This window comes from Rhinolophus sinicus, chromosome 1 (genome assembly GCF_057876585.1).
Source record: "Rhinolophus sinicus isolate RSI-liver-muscle chromosome 1, RSI-T2T, whole genome shotgun sequence".
NCBI lineage: Eukaryota > Metazoa > Chordata > Mammalia > Chiroptera > Rhinolophidae > Rhinolophus > Rhinolophus sinicus.
In genome coordinates, this window is record NC_142501.1 from 2,661,854 (window position 1) to 2,687,630 (window position 25,777).

The window sequence follows — 25,777 nt, forward strand, 5'->3', positions numbered from 1 at the left end:
CAAGTTCAGAAAACTCAGGCCTTTGGAAGACGTGAGGCCGCCTGGTACGTCTTGGTCTTCCTCCAGCTGGGACAGTGAGCACACCGGTCACACGGCACTACGTACAGTCACCCAGTCACCAGGCCAACATCCTGGTGGTTGGTGCTTGATTGCGAACAAATGGACAAGATGGTTTTCAGATGCTCTTGGGGAATTTGCTTTTGTAAACCTATCTTTCTGTGCGTTACAACTGACACTGCTGTTAACTCCTGTTTGATGCCTAGAGTTTTAAAATAACATGAAGTAAGCCTAGTTGTCTGCACCTCGCGGGTGCTGAGGCTGCCTCCCAGTGAGGACGGGAGCAGCATGTGTCCCCATCCCCCCACGCTGTCCCTGGTCCCCTGGGCTGGAGCGCACTCACCTGGTCTCAGTCTCTGCTGTGCCATGTGTGCATTGTCTGCGTGAGGCCTCCAGCTTGAATCCAGGTGGTCCTTCCCCCCACCCCAGCTTGTGTTCAGACAGGGAGTGAGGCAGTGTGGGGGCCAGCCTCCTGGGCACCAGGTTCCAGCTCTGCAGCGTGGGTGGTGTGGGGCCTAGTGGTCCATGCAGAGAAAAGAGGGTCTGACAAGTGTGAGTGTGTGCTGGGAAGTGATGCTGTGTGACTGGCCGAGGCCAGAGGACTGTGTCCCAGGAGTGGGGAAGGAAAGCTGTCTGAGGTGGGACCTTCCCTCGGTCCAGGCAGTCGTGCACGGAAAGTTGGACTAGGATTGTGGCGTCCTGGAGGAGGTGAGGGGTTGTCCCTGAGGTCTTCCTGCACTGCCCGCTGTGCTCGGGCGGAGGGCTTAGCCCTGGCATGTGGATGAGTGGTGCTGTGTTGGTAGCCAGTGGTAGAAGGTGGGCCTGGGAGCAGAGCGGCGAGAGTGGACGGTGAGCACCTCAGGCGTGCGTGAGGACCGCAGGGCCGGGGCAGAGCTTGGGGGCCAGGAAGGGAAGTGTGAGGAAGTGCATGGGGCTGGGCTGTGCCCACGTTCTGTGTCTGGGAGGTGGGAGGCCTGTCCCCGTTTTGTGGGCAAGGTGTGTGGCTGCTCTGGTCGCGGGGCCCCTCGCCCTGGCCTGGGCCCCGGTGCTCTGCACGGCAGAGTCTGTGCCCTGCAGCTGCATGTGCAGCGGCCGTGGGGAGGGCTGGCTCACCGTGAGGCTCTCGATTCACCTTCTCAGAGAGAGAACGACGAGGAGCTTCGAGCCGCCAAGGAGAAGCTGAAGTACTGGCAGCGGTTGCGGCACGACCTGGAGAGGGCGCGGCTGCTGATCGAGCTGCTGCGCAAGCGCGAGAAGCTCAAGCGGGAGCAGGTGTGTCCCCGCGGCGCCTGCAGCTGTGCTCGCGGGTGGGGCCGCTGGGTGGCCGTCTGCCTGGATTGCAGCCTTGCAGAGGGGCGACTGACCTCTTGGAGGAGGCCGGGTGGGGTGCAGTGGAGTGTGGTGTCCCTAGAGGGTCCTGGGTTGGGAAGTGGGGGCCGGGCTGGCACCCGGTGGGAGTTTGGGGTGCCGTGCCAAGGTGCAGTGTGAGGGGTAAGGAGGAGCTTTCGTTGGCCATGGCACGTGTGGTGGTGCTGAGCGCCCGGGAAGCAGAGCAGAAGGTTCCTGAGACTCAGGTGCGCTGTCCCCCAGGTAAAGGTGGAGCAGATGGCACTGGAGCTGCGGCTGACCCCGCTCACGGTGCTGCTGCGCTCCGTCCTCGACCAGCTGCAGGACAAGGACCCGGCCCGCATATTCGCCCAGCCGGTGAGCCTGACGGAGGTGGGTGTGCACTCCGCTGCTCCAGCAGCAACCTTTATGTGCCCTGGTTCTTTGTGAAATGTGTGTGCGTGTTTGTGTGGGCGCAGGGGTGTGAGGGGTGTGCTGCCTCCACCGTGAGGAAGAGCCCTGTCCTGTCGCTGAGGACCTGTCCCGGCCTGTCCCCTCCGTGACACAGGTGCCGGACTACCTGGACCACATCAAGCAGCCTATGGACTTCGCCACCATGAGGAAGCGGCTGGAAGCTCAGGGCTACAGGAGCCTCCCCGAGTTTGAGGAGGACTTCGACCTCATCGTGGACAACTGCCTGAGGTACAACGCCAAGGACACGGTGTTCTACCGGGCGGCCGTGCGGCTGCGGGACCAAGGCGGCGTCGTCCTAAGGCAGGCCCGGCGCCAGGCGGACAGCATCGGCTTCGAGGAGGCGTCCGGCCTGCACCTGCCCGAGCGGCCCGCTGCCGCCCCGCGGCGGCCTTTCTCCTGGGAGGACGGTAAGCACGGCCGGCCCCGCCCAGTAGGCGGCGGTGCGATGACGGGTGACCGAGGTGTCTCATAGCCTTGTGAAGCGAAGGACAAGAAAGGCGAAATTTGTTTTCGTGACGTACCTGCAATCCAGTACGTCTGCGTACTGTGACTCTAATACGCTGTCAACGTAAAAGTCACCGAGGGTCCTTTCCATTCGCTTTTCTCCGCTGCCTGGTGTATGCGTTATGCGCACAGCACCTCTGTAGACCAGCCACGTTTCATGTGCCCCTTGTGGGTCTGCAGGCCTACCCGCTAGAGCCCAGAAAGCAGTGTTGTTGGGGACTTGTCTCCAGCGTGGGTCGTGGTGACTTCGGGGAAGGCTGTCAGCTGTGTTTGAGGACAGACACAGCCCAGGCTCTCAGATGGGCCTCCCTCCCACCCCCTACTTCTGTTTGCACTCTGCCCGCCTCCTGCTGAGTGAGGGCCCATGCTTCTCACACACGTCACAGCTGCACACATCACAGCTGCTTGCCTGCTTGTCCCGGCGCTTGCAGACGGGCTGCTCTCCCTACACTGTGCTCCAGCCACCTTAGGACTCCCTGCAGTGGGAAGGGGTTTGGGGGTCACGGCCTCTCCATGTTGGGCTTTGCAGAAAATGACCATGCAGGTCGATGAGGTGAATTTCTGCCCTGAGGTTTTTACTTAGGACAGAAGTAAGGATGAGAAGTACTAAGTGATTTATTTCTGCCTTGGTATTCGGGCAGGGACGTGGCTGAGTTGCTGGACCGGGTGTCGTGGTCATCGGTGCCCTTCCTTCCCTCCCACTGAGCCCTCGCGCTCTGTTCAGGGTCCGTGAGGGAGCCGAGGCGTTTCCCTTTGGGGGCTGCAGGTGGCATGAGCTTTGTTTTCGTGAGTGTTTTTGAGCTTGTGTTGTCTGTGAAGTTTTGTTAGAATGATGAGCTGGATTGAAGCCAGGCTGTTACCTGTCAGGCATTCTCATTTATTTCCCTGTGCTGATGTCTTGTTTACTTCATAGAAAAGATAGATGCTTTTAATATCCCGTCTGTTTCTGGAGGAGGTGGTGTCACTGGCCTCTCACAGCGTCTGTTGTTCCCACTTTTGTCTTCAGGGAGCTGTAAGATCAGGTTCTGTCTTAGCTGCCTCTCGCTAACTTACGGTGGTCCACGCTTCATAAAGGGTGGTGTTGCTGAAATTGAAAGTACTAGGGGTTTTTGTAGTAAATATGCCTGAAATTCAGAATGACCTGTGAATCCTGCTGCCCGCTTCTAGTCAGCGACGTGCATCTGGACACTCGCGGTGCGACTAATGCATCAGCGCTGGTGTCAGAGGCTTGGTGACGACAGGGCTTGCTGTGCCCGTGCACCCAGCTGGTTGTGCTTGCTGACACCCACGGGTGAAAAGCACGCTCCCCGGTGGCAGTGGCCTGTCATGGGTTCTGGCACAGCTGGAGGGCCTGTGCCCCTCATCCCCTGGTGACTCAGGGGTGGAGGGCCCCGTGGGTTTTCCTGTCTCAGAAGACAGCTTAACGCTTGGCTGATGTGCGTGTGTTCTTGGCCTTCAGTGGACAGGTTGCTGGACCCGGCCAGCAGGGCCCACATGGGGCTGGAGGAGCAGCTGCGGGAGCTGCTGGACAAGCTGGACCTCACATGCGCCATGAAGTCCAGCGGGTCGAGGAGCAAGCGGGCCAAGCTGCTGAAGAAGGAGATCGCACTCGTGCGGAGCAAGCTGAGCCAGCGGCACAGCCCGGCCCCGGCCGCGGACTCAGGTATTGGAGGCTTGCAAGAGGAAGGTGCTCAGCTGGGGCCGGAGACGGGGGACGAAGGTAAGCACGCGCCTGCCCGGACTCACGCTCACGTGCTCCCACCACGCCTGTCCCACTCGGTGCTATCTGTGCTGCCACTGGCACTTCAATAGCCAGTTATAAGCTTAAGGCACAGATTAAGATGGTTTTCTCAGCCGGGTCCTGCAAAACTACTTGTACAGGATGGTTTCAGTTCTAGGCCGCCCTGCAGAGTGGCTGGGGAGTGGTGGTGGCTGTGTGATGACAGGAGTGACTACCTTTGTTGTTCCGTCGGTGGAGGAGACCGGTTTAATTGTGCGCTGGATTATCAGGTGCAGCTTGGTGAAAGGGCCTTGGGCACCACGCCCACTCCCCTCCCTGATTCTTTGAAGGGTGGGTGGGGATCTGGGCATCTGTCCCTGTGGAACAAACTAGTGCAGCCCCCCAGAGACAGCCCCGACTGGGCAGCATTCTCGCCCTCCTGCTGCACAGCGAGGCAGCAGGGGTGTTTTTATGGACAGGAAATACACAGAGGGGAAGAAACCCATCCACCCAGCAAAAACGATCATACCATATTTCCCCGAAAATAAGACCTAGCATGATTTTTCAGGATGCTTGTAACATAAGCCCTACCCCAAAAATAAGCCCCAGTTAAGATCGTCAGCCAGATGGACGGTTTTAGTATGTCCGTTGCAGCACATGACGGATGTGTTGAATTAAAATAATGTTAACATACAGTTAACTATAAATAATGTCATTGACATTAGTACTTAAATGATAATATAAGTTATAATTATATGTAAATACCCAAGTGGGCGTCTTTGGATGAGAGGTAAGCACCTACGTAAACAGACAAACTCGAGACTTACTGCCGAGTGACCAATCGGAGTAGACACAATGCACGAATAACATGTGCACTTGATAATGAACAGATGTGATTGTGTCTAATATGAATCTTCATAATTCAATACGTCGAGTGTTGTGTCGGACGTACTTAATGCACTCGTGTGAAATAAAGAGACGTTTTCTGAATTTTGGTGCCTGCAGTTTTTCGTCACTTTTCTGTGGACCATCATTCTTAACTGTCATCATTTTTTTGTCACTCCTGTCTCATAAGTCTTCAGTTAACACTTGATTTAATGGTAGATTTAAAGGGAATGATATTTTGACGCCCAGACAAGATGAGTGCAAAAGGAAGAGCTATTCCATCGAATACAGGAAAGGAATCGTGGAGGACTCCCGGGGCAAGAATCTTAAAGCTTTTTGCAAAGAGAAGAAGTTGGATCTCTGAATGGTCCGAAAATGGCGAGCAGAGTACGATAACCTCAGTCAACAGGTGGACGAGGGAAACGCTAAGAAGCACAAGTGTGGATCAGGTCGAAAACCATAATTTCCTGAGCTGGAAGACATCATCTGTGAATGGATTGCTGACAGGAGAGCAGAGGCTTTGGTTGTGCGCAGGGCTGATATGCAAGCATTTGCCCTTGCAATGGCACCACAGTTAGAAATACCCCAGAAGAATTCAAAGCATCACAACACTGGCTGGATGGCTTCCTTCAGCGATGTGAACTGTCTCTGAGATCGACAGCACTGTTCAAGCTGGAAGATATTGAAGTTATTAAACATGCACTTGCATTCAAGTCCTTTGTTGATGGCATCGACTTTTCTGAATGCCAACTCTCCAACATGATTGCTGTGGATGAAACTGCAGTGTTTATGGGCCAAGGATCTCAAATGACAATTGATCAGAGGGGTGCCTCGTCAATCTACATTCCCTCCACGGGTTACGCACGTGCACGTGTTACCTGTACTTTGGCAATTCTTCTGGATGGAAAGAAAGCCCCACCTCCATTCATCACTAAGGGCAGGAAAGATAAGGTTGAACGTGTTTCAGGCATTCATGATCTTAAAACCAAAAAAGCCTGGTGCACACAAGCAGTTATAAGGAAGTGGGTTGATTTAGTGCTGCCACTTGTTTTGCACGGTGGCCAAAGAGGTCTGCTAATCTGGGATTCAGCCAGCACTTACCGCGCTAAAGACACGAAGAACTTCATTGCGGAGAGAAGAACAGATCAAATGATTGCCGCAGGAATGACTGCCTATCTCCAGATTCTTTTTTTTTAAAGATTTTATTGGGGAAGGGGAACAGGACTTTATTGGGGAACAGTGTGTACTTCCAGGACTTTTCCAAGTCAAGTTGTTGTCCTTTCAATCTTAGTTGTGGAGGGCACAGCTCAGCTCCAGGTCCAGTTGCCATTGCTAGTTGCAGGGGGCGCAGCCCACCATCCCCTTTGGGAGTCGAACTGGCAAACCTTGTGGTTGAGAGGATGCGCTCCAACCAACAGCCATTTGGGAGGCAGCTCAGATCAAGGTGCCGTGTTCAATCTTAGTTGCAGTGGGCAGAGCCCACCATCCCTTGCGGGACTCGAGGAATTGAACTGGCAACCTTGTGGTTGAGAGCCCACTGGCCCACGTGAGAATCGAACCGGCAGCCTTCGGAGTTAGGAGCATGGAGCTCTAACCGCCTGAGCCACCGGGCCGGCCCAGACTCTTGATATTGCAATAAACAAGCCATTCAAGCACCATTTGAGCATGGAAATGAATGACTACATTGAAAATAGAATGGAAAGAAATCAGCGTGGGAAACTTTGAAGCCTAGCCTGCAAGAGGTCGTGACTTGGGTGAAGAATTCATGGCATAAAATCACGGACAGCTGTGTTGCCAGTGCACTACGAGCAGGCTACATGGACAAGAAGTGCTCATTTAAGGAGAGCTCTGTTGCTGGACATGAGTGAGAGATTGGGGCCAATGTTCTACAGGAAATGGAGTTGCAAGAAATTCAAGCCGGAATTCGGGGTTTGGCGAGTTATGACGATGTTCCGGAAGAAGATGACATGACTGTGTTTGAATAAATACAGATTTTTGTGTAGATTGTTGTACATGAAAAAAATAAGACGTCCCCCGAAAATAAGCCCTTAATGCGTCTTTTGGAGCACAAATTAATGTAAGACCTGGTCTTATTTTCGGTGAAATACGGTAGGGTCCTGGGTGGGTGGTTACAGGTGGGCCTTGCTCTGGGAGGTGCTCAGCTGGAAACTTAAACTGTGGGAGCAGGTACAACTTGGTATGAGCCTTGCCCCCTCTTTTTCCCCCTCTGCTTTTCTCATTTTATTTTTTTTAAAAGATTTTATTGGGGAAGGACTTTATTGGGGAACAGTGTGTACTTCCAGGCCTTTTTTCCAAGTCAAGTGTTGCCCTTTCAATCTTAGTTGTGGAGGGTGCCGTTCAGCTTCAAGTTGTTGTCCTTTCAGTCTTAGTTGTGGAGGGCGCAGCTCAACTCCAGGTCCAGTTGCCGTTTCTAGTTGCAGGGGGCGCAGCCCACCATCCCTTGTGGGAGTGGAGGAGTTGAACCAGCAACCTTGTGGTTGAGAGCCCACTGGCCCATGTGGGAATCGAACCGGCAGCCTTCGGAGTTAGGAGCATGGAGCTCTAACCGCCTGAGCCACCGGGCCGGCCCCTGCTTTTCTCATTTTAAAGTTGGCACATTTCAGTTACACAAAAAGAAAGTGCCAGAAGACTCCCTCCTTCCCAGCCGATAGCAGTTGGGTTTACAATCTTTCCAAGTGTTTTAAAACTAGACACACTCAGTTGGCTTACTGAGAAAGCCTTTCGCCTGCCTGGGCATGTGTATCAGCTGGCGGGGTCTGTGGTGTCTTGGTCATGACCACGCGGTGTTTTCTTGTGCACTGCAGTCTGCCAGCCCCGCAAGTAAGCATTGGCTGTGAGCGGCAAGTCCCTGAGTGTCACACGGCTTCCGTGGGTCACAGCTCCCATGTCCTGCTGCCTGAGGACTAGAGCCCTGGAGGTTCTTTCTCCCAGAAAAATGACCTCCTGTGTGCGGCTGAGTCGTTGGAGCCTCTGCCCCACTCTCCTGGTGACTCGTTAGTTCATGTCACCCCCGCGTGAGGTGCAGCTCTAGAAACTGTCCTTTGGGTGCTGCACATACGTTCGGACCCAGAACACAGTAAAAGCTTCATTTCCCTGGGCCCTTCCCTGACTGGGGGGTTCGCTTCTCAGGAGCGTTTTCTCCCAGGGACCTCTGGCAGCCAACATATCTGGCTGCCCCCCTTTTGTATGTAGTGGGTCCTAGGAGTCCAGGGCGGCCACAGGTTGTCAGGCCTGTTGCACCCCTGGGGGGGAGGGCCCTACGACATTGCAGGGCCTGTCGAGGGGGGGTGTCAGTGTGGGCCCCCCACCATCCTCCCAGCCAGTCCCCTTCCCGCTGCCCGAGCTCTTGCTCTCGCTCTGTCCAGGCTGATCTTTTCTCTTGGAAAACCACTTTTTGTGCGTTATTTGCCCTGAAAAGAGTGAGTTGGGGAGAAGGCTTGTCAACAAGCTGATTCACCATCATTAGAAGAGCTTCTTTGAATACTCACTTTCTCCCAGTCCTGGTCTCACTGCAGAGCCATGTGTGACTTTTCGTGGTCCTTTGGCAAGGATTCCCTCCCCGGCGTCGGGTTCCCATGGGAGGAGCACCTGGCAGCCTCACTTGCCAGGCGGGAGCACCCCAGTTAGGCCCGGTCTCTCTGAAGGCCACCTTTGTTGCTCTGTCACACGGGTCATTTTAAAGGCAGCAACAAAGTGAGATCTGAGAAAAGATGGGCTGGGATCGCTTGTAGACTGTTACGTCCTTGTTAAAAGTGATCAAGTTACAGAAAGGGCTGATGGGAAGGGGGTGGGAGGGGCAAACGGCCTTAAAGTCCATGGGGGGGGTCAGGAAGGGAGGAGCCTCCAGATAGACCTGGGGGTTTGTATCTAATTACCTAAATGTTGGTGAGGACAGCCAAAATCAAGACATCTGTGTCTCTATAGAAATGTGAACTCAGGAGCTTTAGAATGGGGCAGAAACTAAGAATTTTCTAAAAGTAAAGGACCCATAGCTACGATATCACACCTGAATAGTAGTAATTCCTTAATATGAAGAACACAGTCCATCTTAGTTTAACATTTATGTGGTTTCCATTTGAAGAAACTTGAACAGGAAAGGAACGTTAGGGCAGGTGTCAGGCCCACTGAAACACCCTGGTCTGAGGAGGGGAGGCCTTCCGGCCTGGGTCCCCCAGGGCGTTCCTGATTGAGCCCCTGGAGTTGAGGAGACCTGGGTGTGGGCTCAGCAGCAGGCCAGTCTGTCCAACACCACACTCCCCGCAGGCTGGGATTATTGTTGGTGACTGTGGAGCTGGGTGAGGCTCTCAGCTGGAGGTGGAGTCACATAGCAGTGCCTTTTGGCCCCAGAGTTTGTTGTCAGTGCACGGGGCGCAGCGCAGTGAGGAGGGCGGCTTTGGGAGAACCGAGCTGTGGGCTGGCCGGTTTCTGCTTCTGGTTGTTGGGCGTGGCCGTGTGTTGAGCTGGGTCTCGCTGTGTCAGCGCTGAGCTGTCCTGCTTTACCGCGGGGTTGCCGGGTGCTGGGTCCCCCTCTGTGCACGCCCTGCTGCAGCGTGCAAGGACCCTGTCGTGTTGCCAGAGGACTTTGCATGCAATGTGAATTGTACAAACATGCAGCTTCCCCTTTCGGATTTTGGCAGTGGCAGGACAGTCTATACTGGGCGGAAATGGCCGATGCGTGACTGGTTTCGCCAAGCTTTTTGTGACTCTGCTGTGGAAATGTTTGTTGGATGTAGTTGGCGATCAGGTGTGCAGTGTTGGAGAACTGTCGTTGCACAGTTCAGGGCGTCTCGGTCCCCAGGAATAGTTGGTTTTAGTTAGGCGTCCCGAGGGTGAAGCCTTGTGGCCGTCGCGTAGACGTGACACGTTTAGTGACACATTCAGTGCGTGGACTGTTGGATGCCACGTCCTGTATTCACAGACGCTGAGACCCCCGTTCAAGTCGCGTAGTCTGTCCTAGAAGTTGAGTGAGTGTGAATTTCTCACGGAATTACGTTGCACGTAGTTGTCGGTGGGCAGTGACTTTCTAAAAGAACCTCCACATGTTTATGTTGACTTCCAGTGAGGCCCCCGCTCGGGGGCTGCGGTGCAGCTGCCAGGCTCACAGGACAGGCGTTCCCTCTGGATGAAGAAACAGGCTGCGTGGGCCTCCCACCCGGTCACCTGAGCGTCTCTGCTCTTGGCCGTGCCGTTGGCGCGCCTGCCCCCTGAACGCCTTGGGAGCCTGGCTGCGAGCTGCCCTGTCGGCGGGCGCGCAGTGACTGCAGAGCAGGGCGCTGGGTGAGCAAACTCAGGCCACCTTTGGCTAGGAGGAGGGGTGTGGGGACGGGGCCCTCTGGTGGGGCCACGTGCGACCTTGGACCGTTGCGTCTGGTGTGGGGCTCATGAGGGAGGAGCCCGTATGTGGGCCAAGTGACAGGCGGGAGAGGAGAGCCTGTGGACCGTGGTGATTGGGGCACCTGGTGGGCTGCTGTCCTCAGGGGTGGCTGAGCGTAGTGGAGTCAGAATGCGAGTGGGGGGCTAGGGATGGCACGTGAGGAGGGGGCAGGCGGAGGCCCCTCAGGCTCCAGTGGGCAGTGCCCATGCTGCCAGGCCCCCTGCCAGGACCGAGGCTGATGTCTGCAGGGAGTGCCGGCTGCACTTCCGGTGTGATGGCTAGGACGGGCCGTGCTGTGGGGGCCCAGGGTGAGGCCCAGGGCGGATAGGAGGCAGGGAGTGAGCCAGGGTGGGCGTGCATGTGTGCACACGTGCGCCTCAGTTGTTAGCAGGAAGCTCCGTGGGCACTGCGGTCCCAGCCTCCCTCTGGTCTGTGTTCCGCCTGTTTTGTACATGCTGTGTCCCGAAATCGGTTGGTGCCCCTTAACGATGGGTGGGAAGGATTTCATCGGCAGCCCACGTGTCGGGCAGCATGGCTGGTGATCCAGCACTTCTACGTGAAGGACGTCACAGTGTCCCCACCGGATACGACTCCTGTGTCTGGCAGCTGCTGCGTGCACTGGGTGGGCGAGTGTCCGTCTAAAAACGGCTTTATGACAGCTTTGTGTTGGGAAGCACTCTCCCTTGGTATCTGAGCCATCTGTGAGGTGCTCTGACAAGTTTCGGGAGCATTTAAAGACCAAGTCACCTTTCAGGCACAGCCGCTGCCACAGCCGGCTGAGGCCCGGGCCTGGCTGTCTCCAGAGATGAGCAGAGCCCACCTCACCGTCCCAGCTCTGGCTCTGGGCGGACGTGGGCCCGCTAGTTGTGTAGCTTTTCATTTTCAGAGTGAATTGGGTCCAAGTGTTAACCTCACATCTTTCAAGTGGTTTAATAAGATGAAAACTACCTAGTGATAGTAAATGCTAGTTAGGCTCATTTAATGGTCCTCTCGGCTGTAGCTCTCGGTCCTGTAGTCTCAGGCAAGTAGTCTTGCCCAGAAAGATACCGCGTGCTCACTGGCGGGTGACCTCGCTCGGTCAGGCCAGGCGCTGTCCCTCCAGACCGGCCTCCAGCGCTCAGGCTGAGGCCCCACACCGTGTGGTTTTCAGACTACTCGTTTTTAAGCAAATTTTTGAAAGCCTTTTTTTAAGAGGTTAAAATATTCTTCCAAAGATTGTTCTTATTTTTAAAGTCAGGTTAAAAAAAGAGCTTACATTGTAGCATTTCAGAATGAAGTGTGGAAGTCAGTTTACTTCCCCGACAGTGGTCACAGCCCTTCCTGCGGCCTGCCCTCTCTGGCATCGCCTTGGGAGACCCTGGTCAGAAATGAGGTGTGAGTGTGTTTGCCTTTGTGTGCTGACCTCTGGCCCAGGTCAGCACTGTGTGGGGACGCAGGGCTAGACGCTTAGTTATGTGCAATATTTTTTTCTTCCTCAAGGTAAGTGAACTGTTGATTGAGAAATTGTCATGAACTCGAATGATGTATTTAATGTTGGCATATGTGAAATAATGTTTCACAGTTATTTGCAGAGAGGAGCGGTATACCGCTGGGCACCTGGACCCAGAGCACCAGGGCACCTCAGTCTGGGGTTAGGGACACACACACAGTGTGACCTGTGGGCCCCAAGCCCCAGCCGCTGCGGCCCCCACTGCAAGCAGACAGTTATTGTGATGCTTTGTTTCCTTAATTGAATTAGTATTTTGGTGGACTTCACATTTATAGTAAGTTTTATAATAGATTTTATAATTATCAGTTTTCAAAAATCACTTTATTTATAATTTTTTCAGGAGATAAATCTCCCCCTAAACTTGAACCATCAGATGCATTACCTCTTCCTTCAAACTCGGAGCCTAATTCAGAACCACCAACCCTCAGACCAGTAGAACTCAACCCAGAGCAGAGTAAACTATTCAAAAGAGTCACATTTGGTAATGAGTCACATAGCGCTCGCGCTCAGAGCGCACTGGTAATCGGACACCCTGCACAGCCCACCCGCGCCCGCACGGGCGACGCGCCGGCGGCGGCCTCCGCGGGGGCGGAGCCTTCGAGCGATGTAAACAGACGCACCTCTGTTCTCTTCTGCAAATCGAAAAGTGTAAGCCCCCCAAAGTCTGCCAAGAACACTGAAACCCAGCCAACTTCTCCTCAGCTAGGGACCAAAACCTTTTTGTCTGTAGTCCTTCCGAGGTTGGAGACTCTTCTGCAGCCAAGAAAAAGGTCGCGGAGCACCTGCGGAGACTCCGAGGTGGAGGAGGGGTCCCCCGGAAAGCGCCTGGACACAGGTAAATGCTACGCTTGCGCGCCTTCTCTTCGCCTGCAGGGGCTGGCGCGGTCGCTGGGCCGCCACCCGTTGTCTTTTGGCAGCGCATTGTCGGCCGTTCTCTTACTTTCCAGATGAGAAGGCGGGCAGTGCAGTTCCTCTTTGCAAAGCCCGAAATTGTAGGTCTGAGGGGCGCCATTGCGGGTGGCCTGGCCGGGTGGTCCTGCTCGTCCTTCCCTCTGAGTTTTCACACCAACAGGGGCTTCAGAGTATGATGGTCATTTTGCGCGTGCTGTGCGTGCAGGTAAACAGGGCATGTGAGAGGCAGGAGCGTCGGGTGACACCGTGGGGCGTGCAGGGCATCCCTTTCCGAGAAGTGTGTGGGCGCTGGGCCCTGGGAAACGGTCCTGTGCTTGGGGCGCGGGCCACACTGCCCAGTCGACTGAAGACCTTTCTGGTGTTTTCTCACTGTTTTGTGCGGCTGTTACATACACGGTGGATTACCGTTTCCCGCTAAAGAAACACTCGAACATGTCGCTTTTACCAGTAAGCTTTTATGGCTGCAGTTAATGTCCTTGGCTGAGAAGTTCCTGAAGTACCTTCCGCCATCCGCGTTCATGGGCTCCCACTGTGCCTGGTTTTCACCGTGCCGACCAAAGCCCAGGACTGTTTGTGTTGGTGACACTAGCAGGGCTGTTTGTCATTGCGTGTGGCTCAGCACTGGCTATACCTCTGGGATGCTGGGTTCCGTCTCCGACTCCCCCGGAGTTATGTTTGAACGTGTCTGTCCTGCCGGTTCTTGTCTTGGGCCAAAGCCTGTCTTGTGTTTCTTTGGCTTGTGTTTCTTACTGGTGCCTCTGTTCTGTCTGCACAAGGAGAAGTGTGCTGGCCTCTTCTAGCTGCCCTGGTTGTCGGGGCGGTTCTCATCTCAGCCATGAGGACGTGCGGCTGGGTGGCAGCAAGCCGGTCCCAGTCCTGGGACCCTGCCAGGGCAGGGTCAGGTGGCCGGTGTAGGGCCTCTGCTGCCCGCCCCGTCCATCGGGGGGCTGGTGTCCGTGTGGAGGTGGTTCCAGGGTCTACACTCAGCCCATTCCTCCACTTCACCAAGCAGTTCAAGTGCATTTTCTTTGCTGCCAGTGATTCCTTGTAATTTCATTTTAACCTGTGCGAAACTTTTGCACGTGATTAATTTTACAGAAATTTTCCACCTCTGTCCTTTTGTTTCGATCGACTGATGTCAAGTTGGAGTTCTTTAATAATTTGCTAAAGCCAGTTTTGTGTCTTTGTAATGCAGAGCTTCCTCAGTGTCGGGGGTTCAGGTGAAGATGGAGGTGGGCTTAGTTCAGGGCTTCGGCACTCCCTTCCCTGCACTGCGGCCTTTCTGAGCCCGATTCAGTGGGACTTGTTTTCTGCGTGTTGTAACGCGTCCTCACGGTTAGCAGTGGGCGGAAGGTCCCAGTGCACTGTGTTGTGGGCACCAGGGCGGTTCTGCTCCCTGGTCTGGGGCGCCCACCCATGCCAGAGCCTCCGACCGCCCTGTCTGCAGCACGTGTCACCTACCTGTGGGCCTCCAGCCATCGGTGAGGTTCCACCTACCTGGCGGTCGTGGCTTTCAGGGGCCCCTTGCACTCACCAGACGTCCCTTGTAGAAAGTGATGCGGCTGTCCTCCCGCTCTTGGCGTCGGTGCACAGGGTTTGCAGGCTGCGGTGGCGCGTCTTGGAGGCGAGCTGCGCAGGCCTGGGGCGCGGACGCACCTGGAGCCACGCATGCGCCGTGACCCGGACTGCAACGCAGGTCCTGGCTTTCTTATTCCTGAGTGGCAGTAGAGTCAGCGGGTGGCCCTGGGGCCTCGCACTGCTGCGCTGCCCGCAGCCTTAGTAGCGCTTGGGCAGAGCGCCAGGCGGCCGACGTTGCCCCCGCGCCCGTTTCTGGCTTCGCCCCGAGCCTGCGGCTGTGCGCGCCGGGACCTCTCGCTCCCAGCTGCAGCCTCCGCGGTCTGAGGACGGGAAGTACTCTGAGCTCCCGGGCGCCCCGGACGCTCCGGCCGTGCTGTTGCTTCGCAGGGGCTGCCTGGCACCCCGCCACGTGTCCAGGCATGCGGCCTCTGAGGCCTGCCCCCGGGCCAGGCGGGCGCTGCTGCGCGGCCCTGCTCCTCCGGCTGTAAGGTCTCGCGGAGCCGCACTGTCCCCTGGAACCTTCTCCTGTGACCGCTAATCTGTTTTCAGCGATGAACAGTCAGGCCGGAGCTTCTGCACTTTTGTCTCCCCTCTGGCCACCCTGCCGCGTGGTCCCTGTCCACCTGCGGGGCCTGAGTGGTGGACAGAGGGAGCCCTGTGTCCTTGCTGGTCTGTGGCCGCCTCAGTCACACTAAGCCACCTTTTCGCTGTTTTCCAGGCTCTCCTTGTAACTAACACATCGGTAGTCACTCTTGGACCCTGATCTTTTTCTCTCAGCTTGGGTGGGAGCTCTGCTGAACGGCATTTTTTGGGGGCTCAGGGACCACTGCCCCTGCTTTTTACATAGTTCCTTCCGAGGACAGAGCATTAGCTCAGCCATTTTCTAAACAGCAGTGTGTGGAGGAGACCTTTACCCCAGTAGTCAGAGCTAGACGTCCCAGAAGGAACCATGGGACCCGCCTCTGCCCTCCTGGTGGATGGACAGACAGCCTCCTGTGTCCATGGACTACTCATAGGGACAGGTTCTGACCCCACCGCTGCCAGGCACAGAATTGGGCCTGAAGTGATGGGGGTTCTGGAAGGAACTCGGCTCACTCCCCGCGCCGGCCTGGACAACTGGTGCAAACACTGAGCTCTCCCTCCGCTTTTCACATCTGCATCCTGGCCTCTGCCTGGCCTCCCTTCCTTCACTTCTCCCCTTCATCTCCTGGTCGTCCCTGTGGGTCATGGGGCAGGGCAGCCCTGTCCGTGGTCACGGCGCCAGCGCCTGCAGCCAGGAGCGGAAGCCTTGCCCGTGGGCAGTGCGGCCTCCGTCTGCCTCCTTGCAGCTTGTCTTCCTGGAGCTGGTCTCGACTGCGGCTCAAGCAGCGTGGTTGGGGTCTTATTTGTTGTGTTTTTATTGAAACGTTGAAAAACAAAATGCAATTCTGTTGCCAATAGTAAAAATAAAAATGTGTAAACAGAGTAACAGGTACACCCACCACTCCCAGAGGCAGAGTGCAGTATGGTGGTGGGTCGCCGTGCCCGCCTGTCCCTGAAGCTGGTTCCATCACACCCTGTTCAGGGCGAGCACTTATGTGCACACTGCGTGGCCCCACGTGGATGGCAGTGAGCGCAGCCTCTTGCTGGGCTGCCATCCAGAAGGTTCTTCAAGTCCCTGGGAGGGCATGGCGGGTGCAGACCTTGGCTGCCACACCTGTGGGAGCACCGGGGGCTTCTCTCCGCCAGGCAGTGCGGGCTGTTGAGACTGAAAGGCCAGCCTGGGCGAGCCCCTGCTGATGGGCCGTGTCATCTGCACGAGGCCCAGGTGTGACCTGGAGGGGGGCTGGGCTGGGTCACGTCTCAGCAGAGGGGGGGTGTGCATGTGGCTCCTGAGAAGTGTTGGCACGCCATGACAGAGCGCCTGGGGGACGCAGCTTCCGTGTCGGAGAGCTGCGCCCTTTTCCTGAGAGCCGCCGCCTCTTCCTAGCGCATCGGCTACTCTCGGCGTCTGTACAGCACCTCGTGATGGAATAGTTGCGGAAAGGACGCTTTGCGGGGTACAGGGCTCTGGTGCTGGCGGTCGCCTGCTGTTTGTGGTGGCCCACAGGCCCATCTCTGCCAACCTCCAGAACCTGCCCCACCGAGTGTCATTTCATGTCCTTGCAGGGTCTCCAAGGTGGCTTGGTGGGCTCCCTGCGCTGCAACTGGCAGGAAGGGTTTGCACAGGTGCCCCCCCGCCTGCCAGCACTGAGGAGGGTCACGCCTGAGGGCTGGGTGGCCCCTCAGCTCTGCTGTGGTGGGGCCCTATTTTGGCCACAGCAGCCTCGGCAACAGGGCGTGTCTGCGGTGCCACTTAGCAGGTGCTCAGCGACATTTCACGGGTAACACATGAGAAACTGTGTAAGTGCATATCTGTCACTCTGGCTGTGTGTGTTTTCTAACTTGGTCCGTAGATGGAAAGGAGATGTGATCATTCTGTCATTTCTCAGATTGAGGCTTCCCCACATCTGATCTTTTCTCCTTAGTGTCACCTGGTTGGTGGTGTCCCCAAGCGCATTGTCGCCTAGTGGGTGTCATGAGTGTGGCCGTATCCTGTGTTCTGGTGCCGGGTCTCCTTTGTCCCAGACGCCACTCTGCTCAGGCACCTCCCTCAGTCACCCGTCACCAGGTGGCTCTGGTGGGTGCCGCTTGCCCTTCCTCTCAGTATCCTCAGCGGGTACCACCTGCCGGAGGGTCCAGTTGTAGACGCTGACCCCGCTCCGTCCCTCGCTCCAGCTCTGCCCAGGTGCTTCTGTGTACCTGTCCCAGGTGGCGGGACTCACCTACCGCTTTTCAGAGCCTCGTCACCGAGGCCCAGCCGGCTCCTGCTGTGCCTGGAAAGGCGTACAGGCAGCTCCTTTGCAAGGAGGAGCAAAGACAGGACCCGGAGGTGTGTGGCGAGGCCGTCGCGAACCGCTGCGCCTCAACTCCGTGTCGAGTCTGTATGGAGTGGCTTCGTGACTGCATGTCCTTGTCACCCACACTCTTGCCACAGGGTGTGTCCACCTGGCTGGCTTATGTCCGGGGCTTCCCCTGAGGACACAGGTGGTAGCCTCGTGGCCTCGCTGGTGCTGTGCCCGGGTGTGCGCCTGCGTGACTGTGGCCCCTTCTCTCAGACCCTGATCCTGTATCATGGGCTCCGTCCATCCATCTGCCCGTCTGTCTGGGTTGGGCGAGCTGTCTCTGACTTGCCTGACTCAGAGTTGGGTGTCGTTCTGCTCTTGGGGATCCCAGTTTGCAAGGACAAAGCCTCCTGCGCCCTCCTGAGAACTGTTGCCCTGGGGACCCTGGGTGTTGGCCTGTCCCTTTGCTCCTTCTGCTTCCCCAGCTGCTGGAGAGTGGGGCTGGAGTTGGTTCTTTAGTCCAGGGGACGATGGGACACCAGCGTTTTCACCATGGTTTGGTAGATGTTTACAGAGGTCCAGGTCATGAAATGAGTGTAACACCCCCGCTGTCTGGGGTTGTTGCTTATAAATACGAGTTCTAAGATTAAAAACACCAACTTTTCTTAAAGCCAGTGGTGTTGAGTCCAACAGAAGTGGAGCGAGACGTCTCATGAATTTACTTGCGGAAAACATGTGGCTTTGGTCTGTTCAGGGAGCAGCAAAACCCCGTTTAGTTTCTGCATTTTTACTTCTTAGCTGCCATCAAGGTTTATTCATCTCCCTCATTTAAAAGTAAGTTATACTCGCTGAGAAAATACAGAAAGGTAATAGGGATATGCCTCGGGTATCGTGGGCTCAGTTCCAGACCACCGCAGTAAAGCAAGTCCCGCATGTTTCGGTTTCCCAGTGCATACAAGCGTTACGGTGACACTCCGCTGTCGTCTGTGAAGCGCGTAGTAGCATTGTGTCTAAAGAAACGCTACACACCTTAATGAAGAGAGACTCTGCTGCTAAAAATATGAGAACCGTGATGTGAGCCTCCGCGAGTTGAGGCTCCGTCGTCTTGTTAGGGGAGGGTTGGCCTCGGTGCGGGAGGCTGCTGGCTGGTCGGGGTGGCTGCTGAAGGCTGGGGGGTCATGGTGGTTGCTTAAACTAAGACACCTGTGAAGTCTGCCGCATCGACGGAGCCTTCCTTTCGCCACCAGTGGGTGACAGCGTTTTACCCACAGCACAGCTTGTATAGACACGAGTCGGTCCTTCCTCTCAGACCCTGCCACCCTGCACTGCTGTCTCAGCTAAGTGATGTCGTGTTCTGAGTCCTTGGTTGCCATGTCAGCAACCTTCCCAGCAGCTTCACCAGGAGTAGGGTCCATCTCAGAATGGAATCGCTCTGCCCATCCGTAAGAAGCAGCTCCTCTGTCCAGGTTCGCTCATGAGATGGCAGCAGTTCAGTCCCTTTCAGGCCGCCGCCCAGTTCTGGTTCTCTGCCGTTTCCACCGTGTCTGCAGTGACTACCTCCACTGGAGTCGTGAACCCCTCAGAGTCACCATGGGGGTCGGAATCCACTTCTTCAAGCTCCTGCTCATGTTTTGACCTCTTCCCATGAGTCGCGAGTGTTCGTAATGGCACCCAGAATGGTGACTCCTTTCCAGGAGATTTTCAGTTAACTTTGCTTAGATCCGTGAGGAATCATGTCCATGGCAGCTGTGGCTTTATGGAATGTCTGTCTTAAATAATAGGACCTGAAAATCACAACTGCTCCCGGATCCATGGGCTGCAGCGTGGATGCCGTGTTAGCGGGCCTGGCAGCACTCACCTCATGTCCGCCGCCCCAGGGCTCATGGGTAACCAGGTGCATCGTCACTGAGCAGCCATAGTTTGAAAGGAACCTTTCCTTCTGAGCAGTAGGTCTCAACTGTACACTAAACATACTCGGTGACCTGTGCTGTAAACAGATGTGCTGCTATCCGGGCTTTGTGGTTCCATTTACAGGGCACAGGCAGAGTCCATTTAGATAATTCCTAAGGGCCCTGGGACTTTCAGAACAGGAAGTGAGCACTGGCTTCAACTTAACGTCACCCGCTGCGTGAGCCCCTAGCAGGAGAGTCGGCCTGTCCTCTGAAGCTTGGAACCCAGGCACGGACTCGCCTCCCCAGCTATGAAAGTCCCAGGTGGCACCTTCTTCCGATATTGGGCTGTTGACCTGCATTGAAAACCTGTTGTTTAGTGCAACCACCTTCATGAATTCTCTTACTTGACCTTCTGGATAGCTTGGTACTTCATCTCACATGGTTGATGTTATGGAGACGGCTTCTCGCCTTAAATCTTAATGAACGAACCTCTGCCAGCTACAAACTTTTCTTCTGCAGCCTCCTCACCTGTCAGCCTTCACAGAACTGAAGCGAATTCGGGCCTTGCTCTGGATGAGGCTTTGGCTAAGGGAACGTGGTGGCTGGTTTGAACTTCTACCCAGACTCCTAAAACCTTCTCCATGTCAGCAATAGGCTGTCTCGCTTTCTTAGCACTCATGTGTTCACTAGGGTAGTTGTTAATTTCCTTCAAGAACTTTGTGTTCTCAGCTTGGCTCTTTGGCCTAGCATTCACCTATCTCGGCTTTCGGCTTTCTGCGTGCCTTCCTCACCGAGTTTAGTCATTTCCAGCTTTTGACTTAAAGTGAGAGTCTTACAACTTCATGTGAACACGCAGAGACCATTGTAGGGTTATTCACTGGTCTCCTTCCCATATTGTTGTGTCTCAGGGAACAGGGAGGATGAGGGAGACGGGGGAACGGCTGGTCGGTGGGGCAGTCAGAACACACAACACTTATCCATTAAGTTCACCGTCTTACATGGGCCGGTGTGTGGCACCTCGAGCAATTACAGTAGTAACACCCAGAATCACTGACACTTAACGATACAATAATGAAAAGGTTTGAAATATTGTGAGAATTACCAGAATGCGACACAGACACAGAATGATCACAGGCTGCTGGGGGAAGGGTGCAGTAGGTGGACGCAGGGTTGCCACAAACCTTACAAACCTTCAGTTTGGGAAAAATGCAGTTTCTGTGGAGTGGCACACGGTGTGCCTGGAAAGCAGATGAAAGAGCCCCGCAGTCTGGTCACCCACTTCAAAAAAATGGGAAAGAAGGGTTTTAATTTTTAAACATTTGGAATGGGATTCGTTTTGGGGCAAAAATATACGTACACAGCTCCAGCTGTCGTACTGGCAGGAGCCAGGCTGGGCCCATGGCAGTGGACACGGGCTGCGCTCACCGCTGCGAGTGGGGTGTCTGCACCCTGTTTCCTGCAGTCCTGATGTTGGTGGGAGGGACTCTGGAGAGCGTGCCTTCTCTGTTGATGGGCACGAAGTCAGGCTCTTGTGGAGGAGATTTGCCTTGACTAAGGCACTCGTCAGACAGATGACGTGGTGGCGTTTCGCTGGGCTGCTGGCCGCTCTGAGTGCAGTGGGCCGAGCCCACGGCTCCTCCCCACGGGCTTCGTGCCGAGGGGCCCACACGCCGCGGGACGCGGTGTGTCGGTGTCTCGGTGCTTCTGTTTGAAAGCGTTTCACGGTGTCTTTGAGGTTGTCGTCAATACTTTGCTTTTGAAAGGTTTTTCTGACACAGACTTTCTGTGCCCACTTGAGTCCCCACTGCATGCAGTCACTCTTGGTGGTGCCTGTCCTTAGCGAGGTGGCTCCACCCGCCCTGGGCGGGCCTCCTGCTGACGTGGCTCGTCCCTGGCGTGGCCCGGAGGGACAGCTGTGTGGAACCCACCCACCGGGGACTCTGACTGGTACCCTTTGTTTGCCCTTGTGGAGCCTCCTGAACATTTTGTCCTTTTTCAGACGAGCGTTGTCTTTACCCTGGTGTTCCCTGAACTCGCTTGATTTGAACTTTCTGTAATTCTGTTCCGCACGTGTTTGTGTGGCCCCTATGTCATCGGCCCTGTGCTGGGTGCTGAGGTTGGGGTATAGAAACCGAGGTGCCCTCTGACTGTGCCCACGGGCCCCAGCGCGCACACCTGGTGCAGAGAGGACCGTCACTATGGCCAGCGACCTCAGGAGCTTGTGTGTCTTTTGCAGGTCTCACCAATGGCTTTGGGGGTGTAAGCAGCGAGCAGGAGCTGGATGGCGCCCCAGGCCGGAAGGCCACCCCCCGGCGTCGCTGTGTCTCCGAGTCCAGTATCTGCTCCATCAGCAGCCCTCTCTGTGACACCAGGTGGGCGCCCGCCCGTCCCCCCACTGGCCTTCGGCACCCCCGGGCCAGGGTGCACTCTGACCTTGGGGTACTTTCCATGGCCCATGTTGATCGGTTTTGTAGAATTTAACTGGAAATGGGAAACAACTACATGAAAACGAATAACAGCTTTTGAATGTGTAGTTGGTTTACACTTTCCCCCCAAAGTCTTGCCTTCACTGGCATGGTGGCGAGCAGAGGGCAGGCCACTCTGTGCCCAGGGCCCCGCATCCACGGGCTTGTGGGGCACGGCTGCTCCCGCAGGTGGAGCGGTGGGGACGGGCTACTTCTGACCACTGCGCTTTTCCCCCTGAAGCTTTAGTGCTCCCAAGTGCGGCCGCGGCAAGCCTGCCCTGGTGCGCAGGCACACGCTGGAGGACCGCAGCGAGCTCATCTCCTGCATCGAGAGCGGGAACTACGCCAAGGCGGCCCGGATCGCGGCTGGTGAGTCCCGCTCAGGCCACTGCCTCCGGCCCTGCCCCGGCCCAGACATCTAGAAGGCGTCATGCCGTTCCCTGGGTGCCCATGGTGGAGGCTGCAGCTGCCTCTTCTCCCTCAGGAGCGAGGCGGGTGTCGGGGCAGACAAGCCTGCAGGCGGGGTCCTTGCAGCCACTGCTGGGTCCGTGGGGGAGTGATGGTTCTGTCTGCAGCTGTCGTGTCTTGGGGGACAGTCTGTTCCACGTAGTTTCTGGGTGCCAGACACAGGAGGCTGCCCGACGTTTGTTTAGGCTCAGCTGTGATTTGCAGGCAAACCGGACAGCAGGGCTGCTGGCATCCATAGGAGGCTGGGGGTCAGGTGGGGGCCGAGGCCAGGAGAGAGGCAGCCATGGAGGGCTCGGAGTGGGTGATACCCTTGGCTACGTGCAGAGTGGCCTGGGGACTGGTGGGCCCTCGGTCACCAGGACTTGGTGGGCTAAAAGTAGAGTTGGGAAAGGCTCCCTGGGGGGTGGGTGTGGGGCGGGGGTGGGGGCAGAACAGCTGGCACTTTGGAGTGAGCCATGGCAGCGGTTTTGAATTTGGGGTGTCGGTTGCAGAGATGCACTGGGGGCCCCTCCTTGGAGGTTGGCATGGGGGGGCTGAGCAGGGGAGAGATGTTGGGGACCTGGCAGTCAGAGGTTCTTGAGCTGGGAGGGGCGAGAGGGTACCCGGCCCTCAGATGCACTCGGGCCAGGGGCAGGCACAGGCGCACTAGTGACCCTCCTGATGCCACGGGGTCCTGATGCCATGGGGCTTTGTGTGGGGACGACTCCCGCCAGCTGGGGTGGCCTCGAGCGTCGCCGTGGTGGGCGCTGTGCCGTCCTGCTGATGACTCTCGTGTGTCCGTTCCTCTCCCCGCAGAAGTGGGTCAGAACAGCATGTGGATTTCGGCTGATGCTGCGGCCTCTGTCCTGGAGCCCCTGAGAGTGGTCTGGGCCAAGTGCAGCGGCTACCCTTCGTACCCAGCCTTGGTGAGCCCGGGTGCTGCTCCCCCGCCGAATGGGAGGGGCCAGGCCGTGTGCCCCCAGGTCCAGAGCTGTGGGCACCTGCCCAAGGCCTGCGTGCGGGGTGTTGGGGTGGGTGGGGCTCCTTCAAGGCCACCTCACGCTGGGGCCCAGGACTCCCTCGGGGGCGCAGTGCGAGCATTCAGGTGTGTGACCCACGCGTCGTCTCCTGGCAGATTATCGACCCGAAGATGCCACGTGTGCCTGGCCACCACAATGGGGTCACCATCCCAGCGCCGCCACTGGACGTGCTGAAGGTGGGCGAGCACATGCAGACCAAGGCCGACGAGAAGCTGTTCCTCGTCTTGTTCTTCGACAACAAGAGGAGCTGGTGAGTGTCGGCCGCGCGGTCCCCTGGCCTGTCACCGGTGCCTGCACCTGCCGTCGGGAGCAGGAATGCGGCCTGGAGTTCTGGGGATGTGCGCACAGCCAGGCCCGCGGGACGGGACGAGCGCTGAGCTGTGCCAGCCAGGCCCCGGGTCGCGTCTCTTAGGTGTGTGGGGCCCCGTGGTCCTCACTGGCCTCCGATGGCCCCAGGCCCTGCTGGAGTTGGGGAGCCCGCCCCCCAGCACTTGCCAGTGCCGAGCGCTGGAGCTCAGGGCTGCAGGCGGTCCCAGCACAAGTCCTGCACCTCAGAACTGCAGCCCGTCTGTGCCCGAGGTGTGTGGTGTGCGGGGCCCACGCGCCCGTTGGGTGCTTGTGGAGCCAGCCATGTGGGGCGGCCGCATGGGCACCCGCCAGCACGGGCACGTGCAGCTGGGTTGGGTTTGTGCATTGCACTGTGTGGCCCTTGGCGGCCACATAAGAAACGCGTGGGAGGCTGGTGGGGCCTCCAGGACGCAGTGGCCCCTTGAGAGTCGTTGTGGAGGAGAGGAGGTGACAGCCTGGTTTTCATGCCTCCCTGAGCCCCCGGCCCCCGAATGTGGGCAGGAGAGCTGGGCTGCGCTCCCCGCCCCGCGGCCCCCAGGATGACCAGGGCCGCCTTAGCTGCCTGGGGGTCTCCCAAGGCGCCCCGGTTCCACCCTGGACCCCTAGTCACTCAGTGGGTTCTGAGGCGTCTTAGCTCGCGTGTGAAGCATGTGGGAGTCCCTGAGCAGGCACGTCTCACCGTCCCCACCTTTCTCCTCCCAATAGGCAGTGGCTCCCTAAGTCCAAGATGGTTCCCCTTGGCGTTGACGAGACGATAGACAAGCTGAAGATGATGGAGGGACGGAACTCGAGCATCCGCAAGGCCGTCAGGGTCGCCTTCGACCGCGCCATGAGCCACCTGAGCCGCGTGCATGGCGAGCCGGCCAGCGACCTTAGTGACATCGACTGAGCCCCGCAGGCGGCCTGTGCGTGTGGCTACGCTGTACATGTCTGTATTTTCAGCACCTAACTTATTCTGGTTTCAGGCGCGGTTCTCTTAATTCTTTGCCCCAGGTTGGGGAGGTTTTGTTTCCAAGTTTCTACGAAACCCTCCCCGCCGGGGCGCTCTGGATGGCGGTGCGTCCTCCAGACACGACTGTGTCCCTCACAGGTCACACCCGAGGGTGCTGCTTGCGTCACTTTCTTTGATCCGTAGCTTTTTTTTAAAAGACTTTTGAATGTTTAATAATTTTGTAAATCAGACTCTTTACACAGAGTACCACTTATTTAATAAGACGGGATGTAAATTTACAATGACAAATGTGTATTTTAAGAAAGAAAATGACATTATTTTGAATGGTACTTTGTGGAAAGAGGTGGAGAATAAATTTATGCCGTTTGCATCGCCTGCAAATCACCAAAAACACTCCGCCCCCCGGAAGCCGGTGGGCGTGCCCTCGGGTGTTGCTGTCCTGTCCCGGCCACCGGCTGCCTACGGGGTGCCTGTCAGCGGGTTATTTATTGTAGAAAGTGTATCCACTTGCTTTATAATGAAAAATAAATTTGAAAAAGTATATTGATATGCATTTTTATACAGGCACATAAAAGTTCCACTTGCTTTGGGAGCGGGGTATGTTGGTTGTGTAAATGACTCTGGCTGTGTGTTCTTTGATTTTGTAACTTGTCATCTTTTGTTTACAACAGGGGCTTTTCTGTAACTTGTTTTAATTTAGAACTTTGGTAGCAATAGAAACTTTGGATACGTTTTTGTATGGTACATGTGATGTATATAGAATTAGTACTTTATTTTTATTTTTAAGAGGTAAAGCATTATGTTAGGGGAAAAGGTAGGGCGGGTTTCCAAAATTGCATTTTTTATATTAAAAAATAAAGTCAAGATTTGGACGGTGTGGCCATTTCATTCCTGCATCACTAGAACGCTGGTCGGGTGGGCAGCCTGGGGGCTGGTGAGGGCCAGGGTCCCCGCCGGCTCGATTCGCCAGCTTGAGTCACATGACACACCTTCATCTGAAAATTGTCATGGGATGGCATTATTTATTATTTTACCTAATCATATTTTTATTTTAAAGTGGTAGTTTGAAATTTTTAATTGTTTTTTCTTTTCAGTCTCCATTGTAACATCTCCACAGAAACTTGAAAATAAAATGTCTTCCTTTGATAGTTTTGTCCTGTGTCTGACGGACGCTTTCTCTCTGCTTTGGTCTCCCGGGACCACTGACCCTCTCTGCAGGCGGGCAAACCCCGGCTGTGGTCCCCATGGGCCTGGCCGGCTGCTGGCGAGCCCTGCTGGGGTCCTGTGGGCAACAGGAAGGTGACATCACGGTCTGGAAGGAGCTTTTTGCTGGTGGCTTCAGCTGGGAGCCTGTGACAGGCTGCAGGGGAGGGCCTGGGCCTCCCCAGAGCAGGGGAGGTGCTTGGGGCTTCTGGGAGGCTTCTGCCCA

The 25,777-nt window shown here is 56.2% G+C and overlaps 1 protein-coding gene across 4 annotated transcripts in view; it reads left to right on the forward strand.

Moving 5' to 3' along the window:
* Positions 1–25,494, forward strand: part of BRD1 (bromodomain containing 1) — a 48,311-nt gene extending 22,817 nt beyond the window's left edge. Inside the window, exons 4-14 of one of the 4 annotated variants that reach the window (XR_012494203.2) lie at positions 1,198–1,329; positions 1,648–1,776; positions 1,952–2,264; positions 3,821–4,081; positions 12,191–12,498; positions 12,581–12,685; positions 21,333–21,468; positions 21,803–21,930; positions 22,825–22,934; positions 23,144–23,298; positions 24,102–25,494. Coding sequence is in view for 3 of the 4 variants with exons in the window: in XM_074326603.2 (XP_074182704.1) it covers positions 1,198–1,329; positions 1,648–1,776; positions 1,952–2,264; positions 3,821–4,081; positions 12,191–12,685; positions 21,333–21,468; positions 21,803–21,930; positions 22,825–22,934; positions 23,144–23,298; positions 24,102–24,285 (2,043 nt within the window). In the remaining variant the exon portion in view is untranslated. Of the gene's footprint in view, positions 1–1,197; positions 1,330–1,647; positions 1,777–1,951; positions 2,265–3,820; positions 4,082–12,190; positions 12,686–21,332; positions 21,469–21,802; positions 21,931–22,824; positions 22,935–23,143; positions 23,299–24,101 lie in introns of all 4 variants that reach the window. The other 3 variants (XM_074326603.2, XM_074326604.2, XM_074326605.2) reach the window with 3 other exon arrangements.
* The last annotated feature ends 283 nt before the right edge of the window (positions 25,495–25,777 follow it).